This window comes from Rhagoletis pomonella, unplaced genomic scaffold (genome assembly GCF_013731165.1).
Source record: "Rhagoletis pomonella isolate Grant_MI unplaced genomic scaffold, Rhpom_1.0 Rhpom_scaffold_02027, whole genome shotgun sequence".
NCBI lineage: Eukaryota > Metazoa > Arthropoda > Insecta > Diptera > Tephritidae > Rhagoletis > Rhagoletis pomonella.
In genome coordinates this window covers 12,921-32,449 of record NW_023460581.1, presented here as the reverse complement: position 1 = coordinate 32,449, position 19,529 = coordinate 12,921, and the positions used below count along the sequence as shown (strand labels likewise).

Genomic DNA, 19,529 nt, shown 5'->3' with positions numbered 1-19,529 from the left:
TACCCTACCCATTGACGAAAAAAATTATGGAAACAGTGGTGAAAAAGCAACTAGTAACCTACCTAGACAATCATAATATAATCATACCAGAACAATCAGGCTTCAGGAAAAGCCACTCCTGCGAAACAGCATTGAACATGGTAATTGCAGAGTGGAAAGAGGCTGTTGCTGATAAAAAGGTAGTAGTATCTTGCTTCTTAGACTTAAAGAGGGCGTTTGAAACAATCGATCGAAATGAATTGCTAAAGATAATGGATAAAATGGGGATTAAGGGAAAAGCTTTGGAATGGTTTCGTAGCTACCTGAGTAACAGAAAGCAGAGGACGGTAATTGGAGACGCAGTTTCATCGGTTGTTGATGTTAACATTGGGCTGCCGCAAGGCTCAGTACTTGCTCCGATATTGTTTATAATTTATATCAATGATATAAAAACTTGTTTGAGACATTGTAAAATAAGTCTTTTCGCGGATGATGCTTTAGTTAGCATTAGCGACAAAAATGTAGATTGTGCTGTTTTGAAAATACAAGAAGACTTAAATAATTTATATAAATGGCTGTGCATCAGAAAGCTAAAACTTAATATTGATAAAACTAAGTATATGATATTCCACAAGAACCACAACGTTGTAAACCATAATACTTTAAGCCATTCTAGTCTGAAGATAAAAACCAATGCAATTGAAAGAGTAGATCAAATGAAGTACCTAGGTGTAATAATTGATGAGAAACTAAGTTTCGTAGAACATATGAATCATTTAGAGAAGAAAATTGCACAGAAAATAGGATTTATGTGTCGAGCATGTAAGGATATTAGCCAACATCACAAAATATTAGTATATAGATCAATTATAGAACCGCATTTTATTTACTGCCCAACAATACTACTGTTAACAAATGATACGTTAATTAACAAACTCCAAATACAGCAAAACAAAGCAATGCGTTTGATACTAAAATGCTCTTATAGAACATCAAAAAGTATTATGCTTCCTATGTTAAATTGGCTTAGTATTAAACAATTAATCTGTTATTACACATTGAAATTTATACATTACATAACACAGGGAATGTTACCAAATTATCTGAGTGATAGGATGCAGTACAATCATGAGATCCATAACTATGGAACTAGGAGTTGCAGAAATCTAAGACTGCCCAAAGTAAGAACCGAGTTCGCAAAAAAAGACTTTAGAATACGTAGGTTATAAAATGTATAATGAACTACCAGCAGAGATAAAAGACTGTGAAAACGTGGTTAAGTTTAAAAAAAAACTATTTTTATATTGTAAAAATTTAAATATGTAATATTAATTAAACAATGAATTTACTCATTTCTTTTAATGAAATAGTTTTAAGAAACAATTATGAATTTTGTAAACACTGGATGTATTATACAATGAATTAGGCTTTTTTGGAGGTAATAAATGAAATAATAATAATAATAATAATAATAATGACGCCCAAACGCGCCCCCTCCTCCTCCGCCCCATGCTTTCGGCCGGAAGTTTTTCATATCTTTTATATTTGAAAATAAAATTGCTTTTATATTATAGTATTACGCGACTAAATAAAGTTTATTTCATTTCAGAAGATGAGAATGAACAACCCGCCGAAGGGGAAGAGGAGAAAGAGTTTGTGAACTATCAAATTAGTAATGATGTACACTTTACCAACAGCCGTATGGCTTCATTGGCATGCATCAAGCGTGGTGCCGTAATTGAAGCAGACAAATCTATACATTCCCAGTTGCGCCTGATTAATTTCTCCGATGGTTCACCGTACGAGACGTTGCATGCATTCATTTCAAAGTCCTTGGCGCCTTACTTCAAGTCTTACGTTAAGGAATCGGGACGTGCAGATCGTGATGGTGATAAAATGGCGCCTTCTGTTGAAAAGAAGTTGGCCGAGTTGGAGATGGGCCTTTTGCATCTACAGCAAAACATAGACATACCAGAAATAACGTTGACGGCACATACTTCTGTAAATGCGGTCATACGTAAATGCGCTGATGAAAACCGCAAGGCAAAAGTGGCTGACTTTGGTGACAAAGTAGAGGATTCGTCATTTCTTAATCAATTACAAAATGGTGTAAATCGTTGGATTAAAGAAATCAAAAAGGTTACCAAGTTAGACCGTGATCCATCATCGGGCACAGCTCTACAGGTATAAAAGATTTCCTTACCACCATATCAATACTAATCGGTACTACAATCCAATAGTCATGAAATACCAGCAAACCTAACAAAAGCTAGTGTATGTTGTAGCTATGTAGCGTATAGTTCCTGAACCCTCCATTTTTATTGTATTTAAAAATAACCGTTAAGATCGTACTTCATGATTTATTTATTTATTTATTTGTTACAGTCTTGCGACTTAAAAGTACAGATAGGTATTTTTAATATATAACAAAGTATGCGTATATGTAAGTTTAAATTTTCAATTACAAAGCTGTTTATGTTTCTAAAACTATCAAATAACCTATATAAATGTATATTGTCTAACTAGTTTGGTAGCTGGCGAGGCCTAGTCTCCAGTCTACCTTTAAATATGTACTATGTGCAGCAGGCGGAAAGACCTTGTTTCCGCTCCGCGTTGCACTTATCTATTAACAGCTCGACTATTTTTCATCCAATATTAAAAACCAAACAAAAATATTCAACACGGTGCTTAAGGTGGAAAAATGTGTGTATCAAATTTAGTCGAGATCGGTCAAATAGTGAGATACGCATATATGATATAAGCGGGCAGCACCCGCCCATTTTCCTAAAATTTTATGAAAAACGAATTTTGTGTTAATGAACCATATACAGTATCGGTCATATCTATAGCACGCCATTTCAAAGTGATATTGTGTGCAACTTAAGTTAATTTATTTATTTTTGAGAATTTTCAATTAAAATACAGTTCTTTCTCTAACAAACCCCATATAAATCCAAGTTTAACAATTTGTAGAAAACTTCAAAAAAGTGCAACAAATTTTCACCTAAATTTCAAACTTTTTTCTCAGAAGTGTTTGAATTTTTCTGAATACACAGTTTTATAGCCCAATGAATTTTAGTCTGATAATGTGCAAGTTTCAAGTGACTGAAAGTTACCGTTGATTTTTTAGAATTTTTTTCTCCAAAGGTGTTGCGGCTTTCCTCCATATACAAATAAATTGAGTTTATTCATTATATGGAAGCCAATGCGACAAAAAAAATTCTAAAAAATTAACGGTACTTCGTACCTACTTGAAATTTGCACATTATCAGATTAAAATTGCAGGGGCTAAAAAACTGTGTACTCGAAAAAAATCTAACACTTCCGAGAAAAAAGTTTGAAACTTAGGTGAAAATTTGTTGCACTTTTTTGAAGTTTTCTATAAATTGTTAAACTTGGGTTTATATGGGGTTTGTTAGAGAAAGGACTGTATTTTAATTGAAAATTATTAAAAATAAATAAATAAACATAAGTTGCACACAATATCACTTTGAAATGGCGTGCTATAGATATGACCGATACTGTATATATATGTATATATCAAATTTGAGTATATATTGATGAATTCCTTAGTCACACTGCTCAAAAAATCTGAACGTCCGGCACATATACACAAATAAATTTAAGGCACTATTTCTGCTTAAATTGCTTAACTTCGACAATTCTTATGCAATTTCTTTGAGTGGGGTATCCATTTATTCGAAAATAGATGTTGCATCAAGTACGAACATAACGGTTGTTTAAAAAAAAAAATAAAAATGGAGGGTTCAGGAACTATACGGAACCTACTTTTATGTTGTACTCGACCATAGCTACAACCTACACTAGGTTTTGTTTCAAGTATATTTCATGACTTTTTTTGTACCACCGTGTAATTATTGGGAATTTCTTCTTTTTTTTTTAATTTACAAATAGGAAATATCATTTTGGTTGAACTTGGAGCGCGCTCTGTATCGCATCCAGGAAAAGCGCGAATCACCAGAAGTTGCCCTCACACTAGACATATTAAAACATGGCAAACGTTTCCATGCCACCGTGTCGTTTGATACTGATACCGGCCTAAAACAGGCCTTGGCTATGGTTGCCGATTATAATCCCCTAATGAAGGATTTTCCCATTAATGACTTGCTATCTGCTACCGAGCTAGAGAAAATTCGCCCAGCAGTGCAGCAGATTTTCTCACATTTGCGCAAAGTACGTAACACTAAGTACCCAATACAACGTTGTCTCAAACTCATCGAAGCTATTTCACGCGATTTGTCACAACAACTACTAAAAGTGCTGGGTACACGTCGGCTAATGCATATTCCTTTCGATGAATTTGAACGTGTCATGAATCAGTGCTTTGAAATATTCAGTTGCTGGGACGACGAGTACGATAAATTACAAGGTTTATTGCGCGACATTGTAAAGAAGAAGCGAGACGAGCATTTGAAGATGGTCTGGCGCGTATCACCTGCGCATAAGAAGCTTCAGACACGCATGGAGCATATGCGCAAGTTCCGTCGCCAACATGAACAATTGCGTACTGTAATTTTGCGTGTGTTGCGCCCTACCAAGCAAGCACAAAATAATGATACCAATGCTGTCGAAACCAAGCAACCATATAGCCTGGAAGCGGCTGATGCTAATGCTATTGAAGAGGTAAACTTGGCATATGAAAATGTCAAAGAGGTAGATTGCTTGGATATAACCAAGGAAGGATCAGAAGCGTGGGAAGCAGCTGTGAAACGTTATGAAGAAAAAATTGGTAAGTAGATTGAGGAATATTTATTGATTTAAAATGTTTTAAAATTGTGGCTTTGTAGATCGTGTCGAAGCACGCATCACAGCACATTTGCGTGATCAACTCGGCACTGCTAAGAATGCAAACGAAATGTTTCGTATTTTCTCGCGCTTCAATGCGCTTTTTGTGCGTCCGCACATACGTGGTGCAATACGCGAATATCAGACACAACTTATACAACGTGTAAAGGATGATATTGATGCATTGCACGAGAAGTTCAAGGTTCGTTTGAAAATCACCGCACCGGTAAACAATTTTGAACACATTTTAATTACATTTAGGTACAATATCCACAAAGCAAAAGCTATCGTCTTTCCACTGTGCGCGATTTACCACCAGTAGCTGGATCCATCATTTGGGCACGTCAGATCGATAACCAATTGACAATGTATTTGAAACGCGTAGAAGATGTGCTGGGCAAGGGCTGGGAAACGCATTTGGAGGGACAAAAACTAAAAGCAGATGGCGATAGCTTCCGCGCCAAGCTCTCGATTTCTGAAGTATTCCAGGAATGGGCACGCAAAGTGCAGGAACGTAATTTCGGCAATTCTGGTCGCATTTTCACAATTGAATCAGCACGTTCGCGTACCGGACGTAGCAACGTTTTAAAATTGCGCGTTAACTTTTTGCCAGAAATCATTACGCTCTCAAAGGAAGTGCGCAACATTAAGAATTTGGGATTCAGGTTTGTATCTTAAAAATATCTCGTAACTATTTGAATAGATTTTATGTTTACCCATTTACTGTGTTTTTAGAGTTCCACTTACTATCGTAAACAAGGCACATCAAGCCAATCAGATTTACCCATATGCAATTTCATTGATTGAGAGCGTTCGCACCTATGAGCGCACCTTGGAAAAGGTATTATTATGTGTTTAATTGAATTTCGCACTGATTTAACACTCATACATATACGCCCACTACACCATACTCACATTATTTAATATTTTTTCTAAACTTTTAATACTACACTTTTCATAAGTACATGCATGCACCGCGTGCAGCTTGTAAATTTTAACTTATTAAAAAAAAAAAATTTGTATTTATTTACTTAATGGTAGCGATATTTTGCGCTAATTTCCACGTATCGATTTATGCTGGTTTAGTTGTAACAAAAACATGCTTTATCTTCGCTTGGTTTTAGTTTTAGCTCAAAGCCCGAAAACATTACATACATTCGATTCACTTCCACATTAAATAAAAAATCTGCTTAATTTTCAATATCACTTTGTAACAATCAAACGCTGTACAAGTTTTTTTTTAATTAAACTTTGCATTAAACTCGCAATGAATTTACTCTCTCAACAAACAATGTCGAATACCTCCCTCTCTTACATGCAGCTAAATAATAGGAGTTTAGCACAAAATTCAGTATTCAAGGTAGTGTTATTGTTAATAAATGTCTCTCAAATAGAACTATAGTATGTATACAATCATTTGCACTTAGAATATTTAATAATTGTAATCACATTCTAAAATAAAATCAAAAAAGTATTCACATTCTATAGTTAATGCAAGCGCATGCTTTGTACATAAAAAAGCAAACTTCACGCACAACTTTTCCAAGCATCCGCATATTTAGTTACTTTTTCTTACTTGCTAGATTGAAGATCGCGCCAGCATTGTTCCACTAGTTGCTGGCTTGCGCAAGGAAGTGCTAAATTTAATTTCCGAAGGCATTGGACTGGTCTGGGAGTCGTACAAACTCGATCCGTATGTTCTACGCCTGTCAGAATGTGTTACACAGTTCCAAGAAAAGGTGAGCTAGTGTGTTATCTTATAAAAACTTTTAATCAACCAATATATTTTCTCCAGGTCGAGGACTTGCTCGTCGTCGAGGAGCAATTGGACGTTGATGTGCGCTCGCTAGAGACTTGTCCTTACAGCGCTGCTACTTTCACCGAAATCTTATCGAAAATTCAACATGCCGTTGACGCTTTATCACTCAAACAATATTCCAATTTAAATGTTTGGGTTACACGTCTGGATGAGGAAGTTGAAAAGAAGTTAGCTATGCGTCTTCAGGCTGGTATACAAGCTTGGACTGAAGCTTTAACTGGTAGCAAGAAGGAGCGCGATCTCTCCATGGACACTGATGCCCCAGCACAGCCAACACACAAGCTTGGTGGTGAGCCACAAATTCAGAATGCTATTCATGAGATACGCATTACCAATCAGCAGATGTACTTGTATCCCTCAATCGAGGAGGCACGTTTCCAAATTATGCAGCAGTTGTTTGCATGGCAAGCAATTGTTACTTCGCAGGTGCGCCTGCAGAGCACACGCTACCAAGTCGGTTTGGACAAACTTGCTCCCCCTACTTATCGCAATTTGTTGAGTAAATTGCCAGAAACTATGATTTTGGAGAATGCTTATGGCGCAATTGAAAATAAAATTAGTGAAGTGCGTAATTATGTGGAGGAATGGTTGCGTTATCAGAGCCTATGGGATTTGCAAGCCGATACTTTGTATGGCCGTTTAGGTGAAGATGTTAATTTGTGGATTAAGTGTTTGAATGATATTAAGAAATCACGCACTACCTTCGACACATCTGATACACGCCGTGCATATGGACCGATTGTAATTGACTACGCTAAAGTGCAGGCTAAGGTAACCTTGAAATACGATTCATGGCATAAGGAGGCATTGGGTAAATTTGGCACACTGCTCGGCAATGAAATGACTACTTTCCATTCGAAGGTATCGAAGTCGCGAACTGATTTGGAGATGCAAAGCATTGGTAAGTTTGACAAAAGCTATCTATCTGTAAAGCCTTTCTCATTCGCTTTGTTTTGCTTTCTGTTAAAACAGAGGCCGCCAGCACTTCTGATGCCGTAAGCTTTATCACTTACGTGCAAACGCTCAAAAAAGACATGATCGCTTGGGACAAACAAGTTGAAGTATTCCGTGAAGCACAGCGCATACTCGAGCGCCAACGTTTCCAATTCCCTAACAACTGGTTGCACGTTGACAACATCGAAGGTGAATGGTCCGCCTTCAATGAGATCATCAAACGCAAAGATACAGCCATTCAAACACAAGTGGCCAGCTTACAAGCTAAAATTGTGGCCGAGGATAAGGCTGTTGAAACGCGTACTATTGATTTCTTGAACGATTGGGAGAAGAACAAGCCAACTGGCGGCAAAATACGACCAGATGATGCATTACAACAATTGCAATTGTTTGAGACAAAATATTCACGTTTGAAGGAAGAGCGCGATAATGTGGCCAAGGCCAAGGAGGCACTGGAATTGCAGGAATCCGCTATACCTAACAATAGTTCGGAACGTATGAATGTAGCTTTGGAAGAGTTGCAGGACCTGCGTGGTGTCTGGAGCGAGCTCTCCAAGGTTTGGACACAGATTGATGAGACTAGGTGGGCATTTATAGTCTTTCTAATGTGTATAATAATACATACATATAAGTACATATTTACTGTATATATATATCTATCTTTAGGGAGAAACCTTGGCTTTCGGTACAACCCCGAAAATTGCGTCAACAACTCGAGGCTATGATGACACAGCTGAAAGAATTGCCGGCACGTTTGCGCATGTACGAATCATACGAATATGTGAAGAAACTAATTCAAAGCTATATTAAAGTGAACATGATGATCGTTGAATTGAAGTCAGATGCACTCAAGGAGCGTCACTGGAAGCAACTTACCAAACAGCTACGTGTTAATTGGGTCATATCCGATTTGACACTTGGACAAGTTTGGGATGTTAACTTGCAGAAGAACGAGAACGTAGTAAAGGACATTATACTCGTTGCTCAGGGTGAAATGGCACTGGAAGAATTTTTGAAGCAGGTGCGCGAATCTTGGCAGAGCTATGAACTCGATTTGATTAATTATCAGAACAAATGTCGCATCATACGTGGTTGGGATGACCTCTTCAATAAAGTTAAGGAGCATATCAATTCCGTTGCTGCTATGAAACTCTCACCGTATTATAAAGTTTTCGAGGAGGAAGCACTAACTTGGGAAGAGAAATTGAATCGTATAAATGCACTTTTTGACGTTTGGATTGATGTACAACGCCGCTGGGTCTACTTGGAAGGTATTTTCTCTGGAAGCGCTGATATTAAAACACTTTTGCCGGTGGAAACATCACGTTTCCAAAGTATCAGCTCCGAGTTTTTGGGTTTAATGAAAAAAGTAACCAAGTCACCGAAAGTAATGGATGTATTAAATATACCAGCCGTGCAGCGTTCACTAGAACGTCTTGCTGACCTTTTGGGTAAAATCCAGAAGGCTTTGGGCGAATATTTGGAACGAGAACGTACCTCCTTCCCACGTTTCTACTTCGTAGGCGATGAGGATCTTTTGGAGATTATTGGTAATAGCAAGAATATTGCACGTTTGCAAAAGCATTTCAAGAAAATGTTTGCTGGTGTTGCTGCTATTCTCTTGAACGAGGATAATACTGTCATTTTGGGTATCTCTTCACGCGAAGGTGAAGAAGTAAAATTCATGAATCCAGTTTCGACCGTCGAACATCCAAAAATCAATGAATGGCTCTCCCTGGTTGAGAAACAAATGCGTTTTACTCTGGCATCACTTTTGGCACAAGCCGTACAAGATATTAAACAATTCCGTGACGGCAAAATTGATCAACAAAAATATATGGAGTGGTGTGACAAGTATCAGGCTCAAATTGTTGTACTTGCAGCGCAAATTCTCTGGTCCGAGGATGTGGAATCGGCTTTGCAACAAGCATCTGAGTGTAATAATTCAAAGCCAATGCAGCGCGTGTTGGGTACCGTGGAGTCTACATTGAATGTGCTCGCTGACTCAGTGTTGCAGGAACAACCGCCACTGCGCAGACGTAAATTGGAGCATTTGGTACATATTGAAAAGCTTATACACAGCCTATTTAAACTAATTAGTTACTTTTTTTAATTTCTTTCAGATCAATGAATTTGTTCATAAGCGTACAGTAACACGACGCTTGACTGCCAATGGAGTTACCAGTCCCAAATCTTTCCAATGGCTTTGTGAGATGCGTTTCTACTTCGACCCACGTCAAACTGAGGTAAATATTTCCACTAATAGTACCCCGTCAACCCTCTAGAAACAATGAAAAGTATTTATAGAGTTCTGCATTTATCACAAAATAATATAATCAAAATTAGTATAAAAAATAAAATTACCAGCACAATTCTGAATACTCCCAGGGAGTTTGTTCTCCGGGAATTTGTTTCTCTCGAGAAAGAAATCCTCCAATAATTAACTCCCAGGAAGTAGCATTTTCCCCGAAAATTTGGAAGGAGAAAATTCAATCTTCGCAAGAGCTGTTTGATACTTTTTTGACAGCTCAACTCCGCCATTTAATATATAAATAATCCGCAGGGAATTTTTATTCATGATAGGAGGAAAGGGAAAAGAGAGAAAACTCCCAGGGAGTTCCTGTTCAGAATCGGCCTGAATATAAGAATGGTTATTTCTAAATCATCTAAAGACGTTTCCTCACTACGAGTATGACATCGAAGCTGTTATCTACGTATTTGTCAATATTACTGATGATTTTATCGAAATCATCGATTTATACGCAAAAAATTGTCGTTATCGATATAAAAATCTTTTCGGTTATCGAAATATGTACTTGTATCGATATATTTTCCACTGGTTTATTATCGAAATATCGTTCAACAGTTTTGTCGATATTTTTTGGTTATCGATATAGTTTCGTTATCGCATTCGCTCCAATCAGAATATGTACATACATACATACATATCGTCTTTTAAAGTACAAAACAGCATATCGTCATTTTGCAAAACCGCGTAACTGACATTTGCTGCCAAAAATTGGATTTGCTCATACAAGCTCTTGGCTCAATCCTTATCCATTCGTCCTGAAATGTACCAGCCAGTAATGCGATTGCTTTATAATAAAGAGAACCATTTTGAAATATGAGTGTTTTACTCTCTAGAAAATAATTTATGCAACCTCACATACGCGGTATTGAATTATCTTGATACGCGGTTTTGCATTTTGTTGATACGCGGTTTTGTACTTTAAACGACGATATGTCCGCCTAAAACCGAAAATCGCGGATTGACGTTGGACTGACACGCACCCATAGACAACATGTTGTGTGTTTCGTTTTGTTCCCATACGTATATAAAACAGAAACCTCCCTACAGTAAAATTTAGAGACAGTCTGGCAAAGCGCTAGTTCCGAACTACATATTTCAGAACTATCTCTGCTCTACCAGAGATTTCAATAAAAGTTTCTAAGAGTTTTACGCGAAACTCTGGTATACGTGTGACCTTTTATTCCCTTTCTTATTAACACACCCGATGAAACCTTTAGCTTAGAGAATGATAAAAAGCGATTCGAATTCTATGTACGTAGTTCTCTAAGGTAGAAGATTAGAAGACGATTAGCTAAACTTTAGAGAATTATAGCATTTTCTACAAAAAGGGGACTTAGTCTTCGATATCGAGAAAAGAGTTAGATATCTTATCGTATTCTAACGTTGAATTCTAATTGGTTTCTAATGTCTAGTGTTTTTCTAAACATTCTCTAATCTAATTCCAACATAGTTCTCTAACCTCATTTTCGATTCGAGAACTACATTAGAATTCGAATGTAAAATGAAAACGATTCTCTAACGTTTCTCTAACTGTGTTTGCTGGGACTTAAGCGCCATCAGTGTGTGTAAGTGTTGGTTTTAAGAGAATTTATTTTAATGTATTAGAGATTCGGGTAGTGGCTTAAATTTAGATTTTCCTGACCAAAAAAAAAAATAAAAAACAAAAACCACTTATTTTTTACATAGGTTCTCCAACAACTCACCATTCACATGGCCAACGCTCGTTTCTACTATGGCTTCGAATACCTAGGCGTACAGGATCGCCTCGTACAGACACCTCTCACTGATCGCTGCTATTTGACTATGACTCAAGCTCTGGAATCACGTCTAGGAGGATCGCCTTTCGGTCCAGCCGGTACTGGTAAAACTGAATCCGTTAAAGCGCTCGGCAATCAACTTGGTCGCTTTGTACTCGTCTTCAATTGTGATGAGACATTCGATTTTCAAGCAATGGGCCGTATCTTTGTTGGTTTGTGTCAAGTTGGCGCATGGGGTTGCTTTGATGAGTTCAATCGTTTGGAGGAGCGTATGTTGTCCGCCTGTTCACAACAAATTCAAACAATACAGGAAGCATTGAAGTATGAAATGGATAGCAATAAGGAAAGCATTACTGTTGAGTTGGTTGGAAAGCAGGTGCGCGTCTCGCCTGACATGGCCATATTCATTACCATGAATCCTGGTTATGCTGGCCGCTCCAATCTGCCCGATAACTTGAAGAAACTCTTCCGTTCACTGGCTATGACTACACCGGATCGTCAGCTTATCGCCGAGGTGATGTTGTTCTCACAAGGTTTCCGCTCAGCCGAGAAGTTGGCCTGTAAGATTGTACCATTCTTTAAGCTTTGCGATGAGCAGCTTTCGAATCAAAGTCATTATGATTTCGGTTTGCGTGCGCTTAAATCGGTATTGATATCGGCTGGTAATGTTAAACGTGATCGCATTATGAAGATCAAGGAAAGCTTGCGTCAGCGTGGCGAGGAGAATATTGATGAAGCCTCGGTAGCTGAAAATTTGCCTGAGCAAGAGATTCTAATTCAATCGGTTTGTGAGACAATGGTACCCAAGTTGGTGGCAGAGGATATACCACTGCTATTCTCGTTGCTAAGCGACGTCTTCCCGAACGTTGGCTACACACGTGCTGAGATGAAGGGTCTGAAAGAGGAAATACGCAAAGTATGCCAAGAAGATTACCTGGTTTGTGGCGAGGGCGATGAGCAGGGCGCTGCTTGGATGGAAAAAGTAAGTGATAATATACGTCGAATTTGATGTAGTTGTTTTATTTGTAGTAAAATGTGTTGGTGCAGCGTGTGAAAGCTGTGAAGGAGTGATTTAAATTTATTACCAATATGATTTTGTATACCTCTCCGAGAAAAACTTATTTTGGAACACCTCCTTCGCACGAATATTTGTGATTGCGCTTCTCGTATTTTGTGTAAATTGATGTGTATACTTAGAGATTCAAAAATTATTAAGAAAAATTTCCTAATGTATGCACTTTAATATTTAATCAATGCTTGCTTTTCACGCGCAATTACCGAAAATCACAATGAATAACGTCTATAAAACAGAATGCGCAAGGATTCGGTGAAACGTGGGTGGAAAAAGTAAGACGCTTAACCCTTTCCAATTCTTTAGTTCACATTTGTATACCAAGCAAGTTTAATTAGTCAAAATTATTATGAGTTGCTTTCATACTTTTATTAATTGCCAAATTCATATTCCAAAAACTTAAGCTTGCTCGCAATAATTTTTTATTTTCGATATCCTTCGTTGCCGTTCATATTCTAATATGTTTGCCATTTTTTATAAAAAGGTACTACAATTATACCAAATCTCTAACCTCAATCACGGTTTGATGATGGTCGGTCCATCTGGCTCGGGCAAATCGACTGCCTGGCGTACACTACTCAAAGCATTGGAACGTTTCGAGGGTACTGAGGGAGTTGCACACGTCATTGATCCCAAAGCAATTTCGAAGGAGGCACTCTATGGTGTCATGGATCAGAATACACGCGAGTGGACAGACGGATTGTTCACGCATGTACTCCGTAAAATCATCGACAACGTGCGTGGTGAAATCAATAAGCGCCAATGGATTATTTTCGATGGAGATGTCGATCCCGAATGGGTAGAGAATTTGAACTCTGTGTTGGACGACAACAAATTACTGACACTGCCGAACGGCGAACGTCTATCGCTGCCACCAAATGTGCGCATAATGTTTGAGGTGCAAGATTTGAAGTTTGCCACACTCGCTACAGTCTCGCGTTGTGGCATGGTATGGTTCTCCGAGGATGTTTTGTCCACTGAGATGATATTCGAGAATTATCTGTCACGATTGCGTAGCATACCACTGGAAGATGGCGATGAAGACTTTGTTGGCGCTGTCAAGCCTTCGTCCAACAAGGATAAAGAAGAAGAGGTCTCTCCCTCATTGCAAGTACAGCGCGATATCGCATTGTTGTTGCAGCCATACTTCTCGGCAGATGGCATTGTAGTGCGCAGTCTGGAGTATGCCATGGAGCAAGAGCATATTATGGACTTTACACGTTTGCGTGCGCTCAGCTCACTCTTCTCAATGCTGAATCAAGCTGCAAGGTAAGTAAAGTAATTAAAATCGTCTCTACCCGCAATGAGCCGCCAACTTAAATGCGTATATATATCAATAAATATCAAAAATGTACAAAATTGTTTAATAAAATACTCCAATTATTTTTTTTTAGAAATGTGCTCCACTTTAACTCCCAACATCCAGACTTCCCTTGCTCCAACGACCAATTGGAGCAGTACATACCCAAAGCACTTATTTATTCAGTACTCTGGTCCTTTGCTGGTGATGCTAAGCTCAAAGTGCGCACTGATTTGGGTGATTTTGTACGCAGTGTTACTACCATTCCACTGCCTGGCGCTGCCGGTGCCCCCATCATTGACTACGAAGTTAGCATGAATGGTGAATGGGTGCCGTGGTCGAACAAGGTACCGGTTATAGAGGTTGAGACGCACAAAGTCGCTTCACCAGATATTGTTGTGCCCACATTAGACACTGTGCGTCATGAATCGCTGTTGTATACTTGGCTAGCGGAGCATAAGCCATTGGGTGGGTGATAAAAACATAAAAAAAAATGTTTTCCAACCACTAATAACTTTTTATTTCTTAGTATTATGTGGTCCGCCTGGCTCTGGCAAAACCATGACACTCTTCTCAGCACTGCGCGCTTTACCCGATATGGAAGTGGTTGGTTTGAATTTCTCATCAGCCACAACACCGGAGCTTTTACTGAAAACTTTCGATCACTACTGCGAATATCGTAAGACTCCTAACGGTGTTGTGCTTTCGCCAGTACAGGTGCGTCATTATTTCACATCCAGTTTTTCCTTTATTAAATTAATAAACATATTTACTCTTATAAACAAAATCCAGATTGGCAAATGGTTGGTACTCTTCTGCGATGAAATCAATTTACCCGACATGGACACCTACGGTACTCAACGTGTGATTTCATTCTTGCGTCAACTTGTTGAACACAAAGGATTCTATCGCGCCAGTGATCAAGCTTGGGTCTCCTTGGAGCGTATACAATTCGTGGGCGCTTGTAATCCTCCCACAGATCCAGGTCGTAAGCCCCTTTCGCATCGTTTCCTACGTCATGTGCCCATCATTTATGTCGACTATCCTGGTGAGACTTCGCTCAAACAAATCTATGGCACTTTCTCACGTGCAATGCTACGTATGATGCCCTCATTGCGAGGCTACGCTGAACCACTTACCAACGCTATGGTCGAGTTTTATTTGGTTTCACAGGATCGCTTCACACAGGACATGCAGCCGCACTATGTGTACTCGCCGCGTGAGATGACACGCTGGGTACGCGGTATTTGCGAGGCTATACGTCCGCTTGATTCGCTACCAGTGGAGGGTTTGGTGCGTTTGTGGGCGCATGAGGCGCTACGCTTGTTCCAAGACAGGCTGGTTGAGGAATCAGAACGCCGTTGGACCAATGAAAATATTGATATTGTTGCACTCAAACACTTCCCTGGTATCAATCAAGAGGAGGCATTGACACGCCCCATTCTATACAGTAATTGGTTGTCCAAGGACTACATGCCGGTCAATCGCGAAGAATTGCGAGACTATGTGCGTGCTCGCCTTAAAGTTTTCTACGAGGAGGAGCTCGATGTGCCGCTCGTCTTGTTCGATGAAGTTTTGGAGCATGTTTTGCGTATTGACCGTATTTTCCGTCAGCCCCAGGGACATCTGTTGCTGATTGGTGTGTCTGGTGCAGGCAAAACTACACTTTCACGCTTCGTCGCCTGGATGAATGGTTTGTCCATCTTCCAAATTAAGGTGCACAACAAATACACGAGCGAAGACTTTGATGAAGATTTACGTTGTGTGCTGAGACGTTCGGGTTGCAAGGATGAGAAGATAGCATTCATTTTAGACGAGTCGAATGTTTTGGATTCTGGTTTCTTGGAACGTATGAACACGCTGCTGGCTAACGGTGAAGTTCCCGGTCTGTTCGAGGGCGACGAATACACTACTTTGATGACACAGTGTAAGGAAGGAGCACAGCGCGAGGGCCTGATGTTGGACTCCAGCGATGAGTTGTATAAATGGTATGCTGGAATTGATATTTAATTGATACATAAAAGTAACGTTTACTTTGAGTCAAACTTGCAAGTAAAACATACTTAATTCTTTACTCCTCTCTCTCCTTCCACTCAGGTTCACCCAACAGGTTATGCGCAATTTGCACGTCGTCTTCACCATGAACCCATCCACAGATGGTCTAAAAGATCGCGCTGCCACTTCACCTGCTCTTTTCAATCGTTGCGTGCTCAACTGGTTCGGAGATTGGTCCGATTCCGCACTCTTCCAGGTTGGTAAAGAGTTCACTACACGCGTGGACTTGGAAAAGCAAGGCTGGTCTGCTCCCGACTTCTTCCCGTCTGTATGTCCTTTGGTACCAGCACAACCCACTCACCGCGATGCTGTTATCAATAGCTGTGTGTACGTACACCAAACTCTACACCAAGCCAATGCACGCCTCGCCAAGCGTGGTGGACGCACAATGGCCGTTACACCACGCCACTATTTGGACTTTATTCATCACTTTGTCAAATTGTACAATGAGAAACGTAGTGATTTGGAAGAACAGCAGTTACATTTGAATGTTGGTCTCAATAAGATTGCGGAAACTGTTGAGCAAGTGGAGGAGATGCAGAAGTCTTTGGCCGTAAAGAAACAGGAATTGCAGGCGAAGAATGAGGCGGCTAATGCTAAGTTGAAGCAAATGTTTAAGGATCAACAAGAGGCGGAGAAGAAGAAAATACAATCTCAAGAGATACAGATACGTTTAGCCGATCAGACGGTTAAGATTGAAGAAAAACGTAAATATGTCATGGCCGATTTGGCACAAGTGGAACCGGCAGTTATAGAGGCGCAACAAGGTAAACGCTTAGTATATAAAATGAGAGGTTCAAAGTAAAATAACTGTTTACTTCTTAACGATAACTTAAAATTTTAGGTTCGATTTAAGCAATTTGACTAGTGAGAAGTGCTAAGATTAAATTACTTCTTAAATGCAATTTTTTTTTTTTATTTAGCACAGCATTTTACACAACAGCGAATGTTCACGCATACATAATAGTACATAGTGTATTTGCGTACGTTTTTTTATTATACATAACATGAACTACACTGGTGTTTCAAATTTATTTTTCTTATCACATCTCTTGATTTGTTTTCATCACCGTTTAAATGTGCGTTTTTTGCAAACACTTTACCACTTTAGCTGTAAGCGCCATTAAAAAGAAACACTTGGCTGAGGTGCGTTCCATGGCCAATCCACCGGCTGTTGTTAAATTAGCGCTGGAATCAGTCTGTGAGCTGCTTAGCGAGACTGCCACCGATTGGAAGGCGATTCGTGGCATACTTGTCAAAGATAGTTTTATACCGTCCATTGTTAATTTGAAAACTGAGCATATCACGTACGGCAATATACTACATTACTATATATATATATATAATCAATCAGCAATAGTTTTAATTCAAATATTCTAAGCAAACAAAATTCAAAATTTTCACTTACACACACGCCCACCTGCATATAAAAACACTAAATACTACTATACATACATAAAAAACATGCTGCAAAAATCTATAAAAGAAAAGATAAAACAACAACAAAATATAACATACATATGTACAAGCACACACACACACTCAGTTCACCCAATCATTTAAATTGGCTTCATGTGGCTGTTATATTAAATTAATTAAAACTATTAAACCGTGGATCAGTGCTGTATAATACATACATATATATACATATTGTATATCTAAACTTATACGTAATTTACATAACCTCCTCTCTATTTTCTGATTTCTAATCAAACGGATTAAATATATTTTTCTTTGATTACATAATACTTTTGCATCGTCCATTTTTTTTCATCTCAAACAAACGAATGCATTCATCACATTTTGCATCTGCTCAGCACAATTATTAATTTGAATAATGACCGTTAATTATGTGTGTATTTGTGTATATTCAATATTATTTTTTGAATATTGTACATTTTTCATAAACAATTTTCTGTATTATAAACAACAAATCTATATAAAAGTTGATTTGCACCAAGCCTTAACTGCAGTTTATGCCGTTTGAAAAACGGAGATTACAACTAGAAGGGGGTGGTTCCACCTAAATATTAAGTAGAAGCAAACGAAAGGAAAAAAACAAAACTTAAGAAATGAAAACCTTTCCGATCAGGGTTGGAATTATTTGAACTTTTCTGAGCTCTTAACAGCAGTTAAGCCTTTGGTGGAAATAAGCTATAAGTGCAAATAATATAAAATAAGTTCGTAATACTTATAGTATACATTTTTTAGTCTAGTTTTTTTTTTATTAATAATAACTGTATTTAACAACTGTATAATTGCGGGCTTGTTAAGGGTTCGGAGCAAACCACAAAAAGGTTTGTTGAAAAATTTAAAAACTATGCCAAGTTTTGTAGGAGTTAGTAAACTCCAATATAGCAGACCAAAGTAGTATTGAGCGTAGATATGGATTGACCACGGACACAATTATCTATATATAAATACGCCACAAGAAATTTCTTTTTTTTTGTAATTTAAAGTTTCTTCCTAATTCTTTATAAGAAGAATTAATTGGCCAGCAAAAAAAAAACGCCATCCAACAAGAAAATTTTGCAACCCCTTTTTTGAAGGCACCGTTCGCTCGATGTCAATGAAACATACAGCGATTTAAAGGATATATATAACTTCCTCTAATCCAGAAATGTTAATCCCGATATATAGGGGGCGTGGTATCTGACATATAGACTAAAATGTGAAAACCATTATATCTCTACAACCAATTATGTTGGAGAACTGAAACTTAGCACAGATGCATAGATTGTAAGTACCCTACTTAAGCTTAGTATCCAGCTCTTAAGAAAACGGTCAAGAAAAAATTGCCATTATTTCGCGTGTGTGTCCAAGGAATTTTGACATTTTTTATACCTCACAGCCTGTTGCCTCACTCTTTCCTCAAGAAATAATGGAACGGGCATATATTTCTGTTGCAAACCTGGGTTGCCTTGTGCTCTTTTTTTCACAAAAAACTTTAGAAACCCGTAGTAGAAAGCGTACTAAATTTCTGAAGAACTGCGTACTGCCTTAAGGAAATTTGACTCAAGAAAATTTCTTAGCCATTTCTTGTACGTCATTTTATATGGAGTTTTTGCTTTTCTTAAGAGCTGGATACTAAGCTTTACGGTGAAAAATGGTAGGTACTGAGAAAGTGGGCGTGGCACTTCCCATACAAACTGGATTTCTCATATCGCTTTTCTCTGGAACCACTTATGCTAACGTCCTAAAATTTGACACAGCAACATATGTTGTCAATACCGTACTTACGGCGAAAAGTGATAATTGGAAAGTGGTAGTTGGGAAAAGAGGGCGTGGCACCGCACATACAAACTGAAATTCTCATATCGCTTATCTCTGCAACCGCTTAGGCTAACGCCCCGAAATTTTTGAAAAAGCTATTTACGATATCAATTACGTACTTATCGCGAAAAGTGGTAGATAACGGAAAAGGGGGCGTGGCACCACTCATACAAACTGAAATTCTCATATCGGTTATCTATGGA

The 19,529-nt window shown here is 38.5% G+C and overlaps 1 protein-coding gene across 8 annotated transcripts in view; it reads left to right on the top strand.

Annotated features, from left to right (window-relative positions):
• Window positions 1-1,588: 1,588 nt before the first annotated feature.
• Window positions 1,589-19,529, top strand: part of LOC118752985 (dynein heavy chain, cytoplasmic) — a gene marked incomplete at its 5' end in the record, with an annotated part of 30,362 nt that continues 12,421 nt past the window's right edge. Inside the window, 19 exon segments of one of the 8 annotated variants that reach the window (XM_036487830.1) lie at window positions 1,589-2,163; window positions 3,895-4,729; window positions 4,788-4,987; window positions 5,047-5,450; window positions 5,521-5,626; window positions 6,107-6,145; window positions 6,369-6,524; window positions 6,581-7,505; window positions 7,577-8,141; window positions 8,225-9,614; window positions 9,682-9,804; window positions 11,556-12,608; window positions 12,938-12,973; window positions 13,183-13,967; window positions 14,093-14,466; window positions 14,528-14,715; window positions 14,791-15,986; window positions 16,096-16,820; window positions 17,165-17,360. In XM_036487830.1, the coding sequence (XP_036343723.1) occupies window positions 1,589-2,163; window positions 3,895-4,729; window positions 4,788-4,987; window positions 5,047-5,450; window positions 5,521-5,626; window positions 6,107-6,145; window positions 6,369-6,524; window positions 6,581-7,505; window positions 7,577-8,141; window positions 8,225-9,614; window positions 9,682-9,804; window positions 11,556-12,608; window positions 12,938-12,973; window positions 13,183-13,967; window positions 14,093-14,466; window positions 14,528-14,715; window positions 14,791-15,986; window positions 16,096-16,820; window positions 17,165-17,360 (9,871 nt within the window). 8 annotated transcript variants of the gene reach the window in all.